This window comes from Pipistrellus hanaki, assembly GCF_964339955.1.
Source record: "Pipistrellus hanaki genome assembly, chromosome: 1".
NCBI lineage: Eukaryota > Metazoa > Chordata > Mammalia > Chiroptera > Vespertilionidae > Pipistrellus > Pipistrellus hanaki.
This window is the reverse complement of record NC_140503.1, coordinates 208,290,984-208,304,489: the sequence shown is the minus strand read 5'-3', so window position 1 is coordinate 208,304,489 and position 13,506 is coordinate 208,290,984. Positions and strand designations below refer to the sequence as shown.

The 13,506-nt window shown below is 48.1% G+C and overlaps 1 protein-coding gene across 4 annotated transcripts in view; it reads right to left on the bottom strand.

The window, feature by feature from the left end:
• KIAA0232 overlaps nt 1–13,506 on the bottom strand; it is a 60,220-nt gene that overhangs the window by 34,699 nt on the left and 12,015 nt on the right. For all 4 annotated transcript variants that reach the window (XM_084904349.1, XM_084904346.1, XM_084904348.1 and 1 more), the window contains exon 2: nt 5,576–6,053. In XM_084904349.1, coding sequence (XP_084760475.1) covers nt 5,576–5,803 — 228 coding nt within the window. In that variant the 5' untranslated portion in view covers nt 5,804–6,053. The remainder of the gene's footprint in view (nt 1–5,575; nt 6,054–13,506) is intronic.

Sequence of the window (13,506 nt, the reverse complement as noted above, 5' to 3'; positions counted from 1 at the left end):
GTGAAAAGGAAATCCACAAAGTGGGAGGAAGTATCTGCATATTATATCTGATAATGGGTTAATATCCAGAATATATAGAGAACGCCTAAAATGCAACAACAGAAAAACAACTACCAGATTTTAAAAATGGCCAAAGAGCCGAAACCAGTTTGGCTCAGTGGATAGAGCATCAGCCTGCGTACTGAAGGGTCCCAGGTTGGATTCTAGTCAAGGGCATGTACATTGGTTGCGGGCACATCCCCAGTAGGGGGTGTGCAGGAGGCAGCTGGTCGATGATTCTCTCTCATCGATGTTTCTAACTCTCTATCCCTCTCCCTTCCTCTCTGTGAAAAATCAATAAAATATATATATTTTTTTAAATGGGCAAAGACTTAAAAGACAGTTTTCCAAAGAAGATATACAAAGGCCAATAAACACACGAAAAGATGCTCAATGTCACTAATCATTAGGAAAAATGAAAATCAAAGCTAAAAGAGACAACTTCACACAAGTACTGGCAAGGATATGGAGGAACTGGAACCCTGTGCACATCGGTGGTGGAAATATACAATGGAGCAGAGCTGGCAGTTCCTCAAAAAGTTAAAAATGGGATCACCATATAATCTAGCAATTCTACTACTGGGTAAATACACCCCAAAATTGAAAAAAGGGTCTCAAAATTTGTACACCAAGCATGTCAAACTCGAAGGCTAACACAGGCCAAATAAACAAGGTTTAAGTTTATGTGGGCTGCAAAAAAACAAAAGCTTCCATTTTCAGAGAAACGTACGTTTATTTAGATAGAGACATGCTAACTACAAAGAGCTGAAATAAATGAGTTATCATTAACATAATAGAACAGATTAATAAAAATTAATATTTTCTTGAACATTAACTTACCAGACACTGAATAACGGCACAAATTAATAAGCATCACACAAATAAACCTATTTTTCTTGTTCTCCGAAAGTGAAATATTTCCTGTTGTGCACACCAAATAAGTCAGTACAAGCCTAACGACATGGCCACCGGCTGCTAAAATACTCGCTGCTGGTGTTAGTGGAGAGAAATGGTGCGCCTGTGCGTAAGGCGCATAAGGAAAATGAATGCAACCCGATGATAGTAATCAGTCATTAGTAAACAGGGTAGTTCGTTATTAATAATTATGCATAACAGGATATTGTAAAATTATATACCTTTATATTGGCTGGGCCGCAAAAATATTTGTTGTGGGCCACATGTGAGTTTGACGTGCTTGTGCACTATGTCCACAACGGCATTATTCACAAAAGAACATGTAAAACGAAGAAGAAAACCTAGTGTCCATTGATGGATGGATAAGCAAAATGTTGCATATACATACAATGGAATAAAATTCAGCCACATGCAACCATATGGATGAACCTTACCCTTCAGTGAAATAAGCCAGCCACAAAAAGACAAATACTAGATCATTCCAATGATACGAGGAACGGAAAATGGTCAGGTCATTAAGACAGAAAGTCTAATAGTGGTGGCCGAGAGCAGGGAAGAAGGGAGTAGGAAATTTGTTTAATGGGGACAGTTTTTTATATTTACAAGATGAAAAGTTATGGGATGGATGGTGGTGATGCTTTTACAACATTTATGAATGTATTTAATACCACTACACTGCACATTTAAAAATGATTACGATGGCCTGGCTGGTGTGGTTCAGTGGTTAAGCATTGACCTATGAACCAGGAGGTCACGGTTCCATGCATGGCCAGGGCACATGTCCACATTGTGGGCTTGATCTCCAGTGTGGGGCATGCAGGAGGCAGCCAATCAATGATTCTCTCTCATCACTGATATTTCTATCTCTCTCCACCTCTCACTTCCTCTCTGAAATCAATAAAAATGTATTTATAAAAATAACTAGTGGACAACTCATCAAAGAAAAAATAAGTAAGTTTCAACTTCATTAAAATACAAACTGCTCTTTGAACAACAATGTCAAGTGGATTAGAAGAAAAGCCACAGGCTGGGGGAAAATTTGCAAGAGACACATCTGATAAGACTATTATCCAGAATACACAAAAAACTCTGAAGCACTCAGCAAGAAGAAAACCACCTGACACTGACCGACAGACACTGAGCGAAGCAGTCAGAGATGCCCTGAGCTGGAAGAGCTGCCATGCCATCGGGCCCGGCACGGAGGACAGAGCAGCACCCTGCACCGCTCAGACAGCCAATCGGGGCCCTGACAGCACCAGGGCCACGAGGACGCGGAGCAGCAGGGAGGCTCTCCTGTGTGGGCTTGCAGCAGGCGTGGAGCCGGCAGCTTCCATGGGCACTGCTGCGCGGGAAGGCCCCAGAGCAAGCGGCCACTGAACCAGCAAAGGTGGAGTCATGTGACCTCCAGCTGAGGGTCCCCCCAGAAGCCTGACGGAGAGACCAGGAAAGGTGGCACCCTTCCTTGTCCACAACAGTTGGCAACGGGCCTGCTAGCTGGGGTCTGGATCACAGGGGCGCTAAGGCCTTCCTCTCATCCTCCGGTTGGAGATCTCCTGGTCCTCCCTAACTCTTTTTGAAGAAACAAGGAGCACATCATCCCCTTCAGTCAGGGACAAGAATGGAGGTGCTGACTGACTCTTAGGTCACCTCTAATTACAACAGGAGCATTTGCATGGGCCCTGGCACTCCTGCCCTAGGCTAAGTTAAAGAGGTGTTTAGGGGTCTTCAACTTCCCTGTGGATTCCCCTTGTAACTCCAGGATGTCCTGTTTCCTAAAGATGAACAGAACGGAACCTGAACCCTGGAGGGAGGAGCAAACACAGCTGGGCACCGAGAGCAGCGCTGACCTCTGATTCCAAGCCCCAACTAATAAGAAAACCGGAGGACTCACAGACACAGCTCATCAGAGGTGTTCAACTACAACCTTAACAGTAGGCCTATGCTTTATGCCCTTTTTGATGTCCTATAGCACCTAGTACATAAATACTTTGTGCTAACAAATTTATTGGCCATTTATTAAATACTTTAGACTGATATTAATATACCAGAGGTCTGGTGCACTGGGGGAGAGGGGAGACGAGACGGGTGTCCTCAGCCTGGCCTGTGCCCTCTCACAATCCGGGGCCCCTTGGGGAATGTCCGCCTGTGGCTTAAGCCCATTTCCCTTAGGGATCAGACCTAAGCCGGCAGTCAGACGTCCCCCTCACAGTCCGGAACCCCTCTCCTTACCACCTGCCTGCATGGAGGCAGGAGAGGCTCCTGCCACCACCGCTGTGCTCGCCAGCCATGAGCCCAGCTTCTGAGCAGCGCTCCCCGCTGTGGGAGCACACTGACCATCAGGGGGCAGCTCCTGTATTGAGCGTCTGCACCCTGGTTGTCAGTGCACATCATAGCGACAGGTCGTTGTGCCGTTTGGCCAATTTGCATATTAGAGTTTTATTATATAGGACAATTCTAAGAGGACATGATTTTTGAGTTAAGAGAAATAACCTCCTTATTTCTAAAAATAAATATTTTTCCATGTTTATAGATTTAACATTTTACTTTGAAGTATATTTTACATTTACTGGAAAAATAATGGAAAATTATAGAACCTTGGTATCCTTATACAAAATTTTGACCATTTCTAATTATCCTATGTAATAAAAGGGTAATATGAAATTGATTCATAATCAAGGGAAGTTTGATAGGAAGTTTGACCGGAGTTTAACCTGCCAACCGCGCACAGCCCCTCTCCCAGCCGGCCCCACCCCCATCAGATATCCCCCATCCCCTGATTGGGGGTGGGGCCAACTGGACCCCACAGGTGCTCCGGGCCTCTAGCCCTACCTAATAAAAGAATAATATGCAAATTAACTATCACTCCGCTACACCCATAAATCGCGCCTACCAGCCACGCCCACCAGCCAATCAGAGTGAGTATGCAAATAAAACCAACCAAGATGGCTACAGACACAGAGAGCAGGAGGAAGGCTTGGGTTTCCCCAGTAATGGAAGAAGCCAAACTTTCTGCCTGCCCTTGCTGGCCTAGCCTCCACTCCAGCTACAAAGTTTCAATTATAGAAGATACATAAAACCCAATAGAAATGGCTGCCGGTCATGGAGCAAGCAGGAGGCTTGGCTCTGCTCCAGGCTACAAAGTTTCAATTGTAGAAAGTAAATAAATTCCAGATACCAGGGCCTCCACTTGGGTCACCAGGGGGCATAGCTGGCCTGCAAACTACCACAGGCCCCTCCCTCAGGCTGCCCCACGCCCCAAGGGAACCCCCACCCTGATCTGGGACATCCTCCAGGCAAACCTGCTGGCCCCCACCCGTGCACCAGGCCTCTATCCTATCTAATAAAAGAGTAATATGCAGACTGACGATCACTCCAACACACGATATGGCTGCCCCCATGTGGTCAAAGATCCTGCCCCATGTGGACACAAGATGGCAAGCAGGGGAGGGCAGTTGGGAGGCACCAGGCCTGCAACGGAAGGCAGTTGAGAGGGACCAGGGCTGCAAGGGAGGGCAGTTGGGGGCAATCAAGCTTCAGGGAAAGGCAGTTAGGGGTGACCAGGCTGGCAGAGGAGGGAAGTTGGGGGCAAACAGGTTGGCAGGGGAGCAGTTAGACATCCATCAGGCTGGCAGGGGAGTGGTTAGGGGGTGATCAGGCTGGCAGGCAGAAGCGGTTAGGGGCAATCAGGAAGGCAGGCAGGCGAGCAGTTGGAAGCCAGCAGTCCTGGATTATGAGAGGGATCCCAGGATTGGGTCTAAATAGGCAGTCGGACATCCCTAGAGGGGTCCCAGATTGGAGAAGGTGCATGCTGGGCTGAGGGACACCCTCCTGCCCCCATGTAAGAATTTTGTGTACCGGGCCTCAAGTTAGGTTATAAGTCAATCCCCTGGAAACTCTGTTTGACCTAATTCTTTCCAGCCAAGGCAGCAGGCCCTGGCAAGTGCGGTGTGTCCAGCTAAGAAGGGTGAGGAGAGCGGTGTGTCCAGCTGGGAAGGGTGAGGAGCCCAAAGGGACACAGACCAAGCACACTGAAACCCTATATCTGAGGGACTGAGGCTCTTCTGGGTTAACAACATGGTTTAAAACAGCAGAAACTGTCCCCCAAACACTGCGTTTGAGTGACATGTGTACACAGCAGTCACCCAGAGCCCGTGCCTGCTGGTGGTGACTCCACTCCCGCTGGGCCAACCTCCCTCTCAGCTCCCCCGGGAAACTGAGATGGATGAGGTTTTCCTCAAGAACCTGGATGTGGTTGCTTCCTCACTTTAAGCTCAGAACTTACATCAAACAAAATGTGGGAAGGCCAATTCGCCAGGTGAAACGCGAGGACTATGGCGAAGCCATGTGCGTCAGCAAACTGTAAGCCTGCTGACTGGGACACACACTCTGACGGGTAAGCAGCCGCACACCATTCTTGCAGGTAAAGCGCAGCACTGCACCGCGGAGAGCGAGCTGGTAACTGATGCGATGACTGGCGCGTCCGGACGAGCAGCAGCCACACTGGAGCAGGCCCTCAGAGGCCGCGGTCAGCGGACTGCCGCCAGAGTGTGCGAGCGCCCTTGGAAGAGAAACACCAGCGTGCAAACAGTCATGGATTTCCACACGACACTCGGGCACGTACCTGTTCCTGCAGGTCGTAGTCATAGCTGTCATGCAGCAGGAGACTGAGGACATACCGCGTGTAGATCATGGCATCGATGCCACATTTCTCCAGCTCCTGTCCCAGCCAGGTCTGCACTGGACCCAGGGCATGCAGCAGAGACATTTCAGAGACCGAGAAGGGGCCTGGGAAAGAGCCGGAGGAGCCTTCAGGTGGTAAACCATCCACAACCGCACAGACAGGGCGCATGAACTCAGGTGGCAGACTTCCTTAAAGCGCAGAGCATCTTCCGCAGCTGACGTGCTGTTGGTGCCGGAGGGGGTTTTCACTCCGGGGGCGGGCAGAGAGGCGGGGCATGGAGGGTGAGCATTGGTCTGGCTGGCAGGCAGCGTCTAGCCCAGAACTCCCCTCTGCGGGCGGAACCAGGGCGTCAGCATCCCAACAGCACAGAAGCAGGTGGGATGCTCTCCTTTAATTTCCCATGGAGGCGAATGTGGGTCTGCGCAGAACGAGAGAGAGGTATGCATCACTTAGACGTATAAATTAAGTTACTGATCTTTTTTTTTTTTTTAATATATTTTGATTTTTTACAGAGAGGAAGGGAGAGAGATAGAGAGCTAGAAACGTCGATGAGAGAGAAACATCGACCAGCTGCCTCTTGCACACTCCCCACCGGGGATGCGCCCGCAACCAAGGTTCATGCCCTTGACTGGAATCGAACCCGGGACCCTTCAGTCCGCAGACCAACGCTCTACCATTGAGCCAAACCGGTTTCGGCAAGTTACTGATCTTTTGAAAATATCCAAATGAACTGTCCCTCTTTATTAAAATACCTTTGGTATCTTAGATTTTTTTTGTTGCTATAATCTTTGACATTTTAGCTAAATAGCACTTTAAACTTTAAAAATTATAATATTTTTTTAAAAGGAAAACTCAGAAATTTATATTCTTGTGCTGGTGCTCCATTAGACTCATGTTTATTTTGCTATTTCGAGAACTAGTCAAATTCTGTTCCTATGTAATACTGAAAGAATTTATCTGGTAAGAAATCACTCATGATTTTTAAGTATAACAAAAAACGAGCAGCTGAATAGTAACGTCACTGAAATACTGGTAAAGAGAATTAGTCCTTTAAGTTTAAACTTTACCACAAATAATCCATTATTTTGTATGGCTAAAGAATGTGGATTTGCCTGTCACTTATTTCATAAAAACTAAAGTGGGCCTGGCCAGCATAATTTTTATGAAGCACAATCTCTCTCTGATGTGGCACATACATATTATTTGTGGGAGGTTTTCTCCATTGACTTGTGGGGCCCAAATATAAAATGTGGGTTAAAATCCACAGGATTAGGTGCCTGCCCCGCTGGCTTGGCTCAGTGGCTGAGCATCAACCCACAAACCAGCAGGTCACAGTTCAATTCCTGGTCAGGGCACATACCCGGGTTGTAGACTTGATCCCTAGCTATGTCCTATAGCACCTAGTAGTGATGTTTCTATCTCTTTCTCCCTTTCCTTTCCTCTCTGAAATCATTATATATATATATATATATATATATATATATATATATATATATATATATATATATAATTTTTTAAATTTTTTTTATTTTTATTTTTTTAAAGAATACACGTAATCTCCCCATCCTAATGCAGTTCGCTGTTAGTATTTTGGTGGGGGCATTATTGCTTTTTCCTTTGCATAGAACTTACATTTTATTTCAGCATGTAGAATAATAATGATATTTTATATTCTGCTTTTTCACCTAATATTGTGTCTTCCCGACGCTGTTCTCATGGCACTAAGAGGGCAGCACAGTCAGGTGGTGCTGTGTGACTAAGTTAAAGTCAGCTTTGTGGCACACTAGCCACAGTTCAAGTGCTCAGCAGCTGGCTCCATCGTGGCACCAGGTCCTGCGGCGCTGCCCGTCACCCTCTGCTTCGATGCCGCCCATTCCCACCCTCTCCCACGCTGGCTCCGACTCCCCAGCAAATGCCGTGGGCTGAGCAGAGTTCCCAGGCCCTCCGCACGTGCCAGTGGGCGGCGCTGCACACTCCTCTTTCTCCGAGCCGGGATGCTCACGAGCTGTGTGAGGTAACAATGTGCCCACAGCAACTGCCTGGGGCGTTGGGAACCATCTACCTTTATGTTTGATAGGTCTCACATTTCAAATGGTCAAGTTTCATTACAAAGCGTATCATGGAGCGGCCGATGATGGAGTCAGACTGCAGGATAGAGCACAGAGGAAGCTTACTACAAAGGAAGAAGACATCAGAATGACCAGGATGAGGGCCAGGAAAAATCTGGAAAAGCTATTTAGTCAAAACAGGGTAGGTTATGCTGCAGAAACAACCACCCCACATCGCAGCAGCTTAACACCAAGGCCTTTATCCGGCTCTTGCTGCTCTTGGCACATCGTCAGTGTGCCCACTCAGCGCAGTCGTCCTGGGAGACAAGATGGCAGTATGGCCCAACTGAACACTGCCAGCCCTGGAGCAGGAGGACTCGATCTGTCCGAAGCGTGCGCTGGGGCTCTGAAAGCTTCCCGGAAGTGAACCACTCACAGCTCACCAGTCAGGCCAGCCTCCTGGCCGCCTTCCCTGCAGGGGTGGGATTGCACCCTCCCGTGCCCACCTCTGCGGAGAGAGGAGGGAAGACAGAACAGGTGTCAGAGTTCACACGGCTCACTACATGATCGAAATAACTCTCCAGGTCAACACTGCTGAAGCCAGCACTCTGGCCAACGTAGATGGACTACGCGAGGCCCGGCGAATTAAAACCCTGCAAAGAAGGCCCGAGTGATGTGTTCAGAGGGTTTCGGAAGGCATGAAGCCCGCTCACACATTCAGACCCAAACAGCAGCGGAGTCCCCGCCCGCCCCACCTCTAGGAAGCTCCTCTCATTACCGGGGCCACGCTGCCCTCCCATCACCCGCTGCTCCCTCGCCCTCCGTGCACACATCTCCAACTCCTCTGCGTGTGGGCTCCTGCACAAACGGGCTCAGGCTCTTCGGGCCTCTGGGACACAGTCCATGCACTCGTCAGCAGAAGGCTTAGGCCTGGCAGGCGAACCAAATTCAAGTCAAACTAAATCCTTCCCCATCTAAAAAGCTGACATGGACACCTGTTTAGCCTAGGTATCTGGAATGGACAATCAGACCTACAGCCTCACTGCCATCTAGAAGGGTATCAAGTCCTAGGAAATGAACAAGGCTTCGTTTTAAGATGATGTCATAAATAAAACTAGTCTATGCAAATAGGAAGAAGTGCATAAATATTAAGAAATTTCATTTTTACTAGCTAGGTTATCAGAAATCAACTGATTAGTGAGTATTCTCCAGTGGCAATTAAAATGTGTAATTGTTTTATAGATAACACTACTACTTGATAATAACAGGAATTAGCAAATTACAGGCACATAATATTAGTAGACCTAGTTAATCTCTATGTTTAAAAGATAAGGAAAAAAGATAAGAACCAAGATAGAATGATAAAAATCCAGGTGAAAACACTCTGTTCTACATAGAAGTATAAGTACTAAGCATGTTACTGTTCCAAAGTCTGAGTGCCCATGCTCTGATGCTTAGAAAAGTTTGTTGCTGGAGAAGGCGCCAACTGAGGAGGAAGACCTATTTCTCAAATCCATTTTAAGCAAGTACAGAGTACAAGCTTCTTTTACAGCAAGGGAAGGGGAAATGGGAGCGACAAGAGGTAACAGACAACCGAAGACACCAGCAGGGTCTGAGGAAGGCGGTTCTTAGTCTGCTGACTCTAGCTGATGTGAGTCCGTCACGAGGTTCCTGCAGATCTCTGACAAACAATACCGTACATGCTTTCCTGAACCTTCTCGGAGAGGCACTTTCTACAAAGGCCAAGCCAAAAGCAGAACCCCCTAATGGTGAGCATGCCTGTGCGCGAGACTGAGCAGACACTGAGCATGAAGGCCACGGACCACCCAGGCTGAACAGCACGCGGGCAGAGGCCATGCGCCTCCCTCCGGTGACCCTGAGTGAAAGGGAGGCGCTCTCTGTGGAACCCGCACAGCCTCTCCGGACAGTTAGATCCGCCTGTTTTAACGGGGCCGCCTCTTAAGGAGACAGCCTGCTTATGTAAAGTAACGCTGTTTTAGTTCTTTTACTTGACTGGCAGCGATTTGATGATTCATACTCATCTGTTAATATTTGTGGTTTAAAAACCTGGACTGCTTTTCACAGATTAAACTCTCTTTGCAGGTTACCACATCACGATAACCACTGAGGTGCTCAGTTCCTCTCGATCTATTAGATGTCAACCATCGTTAGCAGGGCTACAAAACTGGCAGTTTTTATGCCCGCATAAAAGTCCTTATAGATCTACAAAATGCCTTTGTCCCTAAAAGGTGAAAACTTAGAATCAGACAGCGGTGGGCGGAGGGCCGCACACTCCGCCCCCAGGCCCCGGAGGCCGCAGGGCGGGTCACCCCAGAGCCGGAGGACACCCAGGACGCTGACGCCAGGATTCCCGACTGAAAGCCAGCGGGAGGAGGCCCTCCCAGGCCGGTCTTCACCTCTGACCTTGTCCGCAGTCCTGTGTCCCTGAGATCACATGCCTTTGACATGCCTGCGGTCTGTGCACCTAAGACAAGGTGCCTTTGAAACAGCAGCGTAACCCTGCCCAGACCCTGGAGGCACAGCCCTGCACCAGAGCTGGAGCCCGCTGTCCCTGCCGCTCACACACCACCGCCAGTTCTGTACATGCTAACCGTGTGTACCCTCCTCCGGTTCTGTACATGCTAACCGTGCTTTCCCATCCTCTGGTTCAGTACATGCTAACCATGTGTACCCTCCTCCGGTTCTGTACATGCTAACTGTGCTTTCCCATCCTCCGGTTCTGTACATGCTAACCGTGTGTACCTTCCTCCGGTTCTGTACATGCTAACCGTGCTTTCCCATCCTCCGGTTCAGTACATGCTAACCATGTGTACCCTCCTCCGGTTCTGTACATGCTAACCGTGGGCACCCTCCTCTGGTTCTGTACATCCTAACCGTGCCGTCCCCTCCTCCGGTTCTGAACATGCTAACCGTGCTGTGCCCTCCTCCGGTTCTGAACATGCTAACCGTGCTGTGCCCTCCTCCGGTTCTGTCCATGCTAACTGTGCTGTGCCCTCCTCCGGTTCTGTACATGCTAACCGTGCTGTGCCCTCCTCTAGTTCTGTACATGCTAACTGTGCTGTCCCCTCCTCCGGTTCTGTACATGCTAACTGTGCTGTGCCCTCCTCCGGTTCTGTACATGCTAACCATGCTGTGCCCTCCTCCGGTTCTGTACATGCTAACTGTGCTGTGCCCTCCTCCGGTTCTGTACATGCTAACTGTGCTGTGCCCTCCTCCGGTTCTGTACATGCTAACTGTGCTGTACCCTCCTCCGGACAAGAAGTGCCTGTCTCTCTGCTTTGCTTTCTATCCAAACCCAGAGGGTCCTGCTTGGCTTTCTCCCGCCTGTGGACAAAAGGGCCACGTGCGGACCTGACGGCTCAGGGAGGCCTGATGGCGGCCTGCAAACGCAGACCTAACGTCCCCACAAAGGATGGTCTGACATTAAACTTGAACAAGAAGCAGTGACGTGGGTAGTCACCTCCTAGGCCGGCCAATCTTTACCTTTACTGAACTTACTGTCTTTTTGCATCTACGATAACATGTAAAATGTCAGGGTAACTTCCCTTTTTCCCAGATCCCTCAGGGCACAACCAAATGCAGGGCTCAGAAAAACAAATAAGCCAAGATGGAAAAAAAATAGTTACTAACTAACTAAACATTAAACATAAAAACCAACTTTCAAATGACTTATGTTAAACAAAATTGATCCGTCCTTTCTTAAAGATTCTGGTCAAGTTTTCTATGATGAGAAATATTTGATTTGGGGGTTAGTAATAAGTATTCTGCTCAGTGAATATAAAAGTAGACAACTCTGGAAATAGAGTATCATCCCTGAAATATCTAATAAATTAGAGTAATCTTATCCAAATGCATCTTCCAGGTGTTAACCAACCACCAGTAACTAAATGCTGGCATGACTTTTGCCTTGAGACGTTAAAGACCCTAGAACATTCATGTTTCAACGTAAAAAATCTGTACAATTTATACTAAGGTCACTGCCTACAAATCAAATCCCCTAGCCTGTGCTCTAAGCCCACTGGGCCTTGTACTGCACAAGAATCTCGCAGCGCGCAGACGCACACTTTTAACTGCTATCCTTCCTTCAACAGTAGCATTCTTCCCATCCCAGAGAAAAGCTTGCATCCATTCATCTCACCACTCTGCTCCCTGGTCACCAGCACCTTCTCTGTACCTGCATCCCCGCTGTGTGATCCATTATGTCCTAGTAAAATCCCGTGTGTCCTTCTGCCCTGGGGGCAGGGAAAGATGAAGCACTCAGGTTGGATTCAACACTCACAGGGGAGCCAGCGCCACCAGGCCTCACAGACTAACTTCCCACGGGAAAGTGCTGGCAGAGGCAGGGTGAAACGCAGGGGAAGAGCTAAGATACAAGGGTGTCTCTCCGGCTCGGAGTGCATGACTAGAACTGGGAAAGGCCTTCGGAGAGGAACAGCACTGGGATGGCTCTGCTGCATGTCGGCTGGCCTGGCCATGGTGCCCGACACTTGGGTACGCACGATGCCGGTGTCTGCCAGGTGCTTCTCGATGAGAGTAGCGTCCAGATCAGTGGGCTGAGCACAGCAGGCCGCCCTCCCGTTGGGTGGGCCGCAGCCAGTCCGCGGGAGGCTGAATAAGTTAAGGCTGAAGAAGGAACCTGCATTTTACCAGGTCTGAGAACACGGTCTTCAAATACCCTCCTCCACACTCATGGTCAGAAAGATATGTCTCCCAAAGCATTCAAGTTTTTCTTGGCACATTTGGGCTTTAAAACCGGAAGAGTTCTCAGCATTAACGTCCGTGGTCACCTCTCCTGCCTGGTGCCACCACCTTCCCCGTTGACTTCCTCCGTCAGTCCCCACAGCAAACCCGAGGTGCATGTGTGGAATTGAGAGTTTTCCGGTAGCCACAGTAAAAGGGAAAAGCAAATGAAATCAATTTGTTTGTTTACTTTTTGTTACTTCTCATCCAGGGGTATTTTTTTCATTGATTTTTAGAGTGAAAGGAGGGAGGAGAGGGAAGAGAGAGAAACATCAACATGAGAAAGACGCACATCAATTGGTTGCCTCCCACACATGCCCCAACTGATACTGGGGATCAAACCTGCAATCCAAGTATGTGCCCTTGACTGGGAATCAGACCCTTGGCCCTTAGGTACATGTGCCGACGCTCAGTCTAACCACTGGGAAATACTGGTCAGGGCCCAGTGAAATTACTTTTAATATATTTCACTTAACTCGATATATCCAAAATATTATCACTATAAATACAATACAAATTAAAGATTACGCATGGTATTTTACATTCTTTTTTCCCATACTGAGTCTCTGAAATCTGGGGAATATTTGACACAAGACAGCTCAAATAAAAATAGCCACTTATCGCCGAAACCGGTTTGGCTCAGTGGATAGAGCGTCATAGTCTGCAGACTGAAAGGTCCCAGGTTCAATTCCAGACAAGGGCATGTACATTGGTTGCGGGTACATACCCAGTGGAGGATGTGCAGGAGGCAGCTAGCCGATGTTTCTCTCTCAGCGATGTTTCTAGTTCTCTCTCTCTCTCTCTCTCTCTCTCTCCTTTCCTCTCTGCAAAAAAAAAAAAAAAAAAAAAAAATCAATAAAATGTATTTTATTTAAAAATAGCCAACATCTCAAGTGCTCAAAAGCCACATGTGGCTCGTGGCTACCGTACTGAACAGCACATTCCTAAGTGATCTCCAGTCCCAAGACTTCAAATACTATCGATGTAGCAATTCCTGCAAGTGTCCTCTCTACTCTGCCTCTCTCATGAACCCCAGAATTCCAGAGTCATCAAGGTACATGA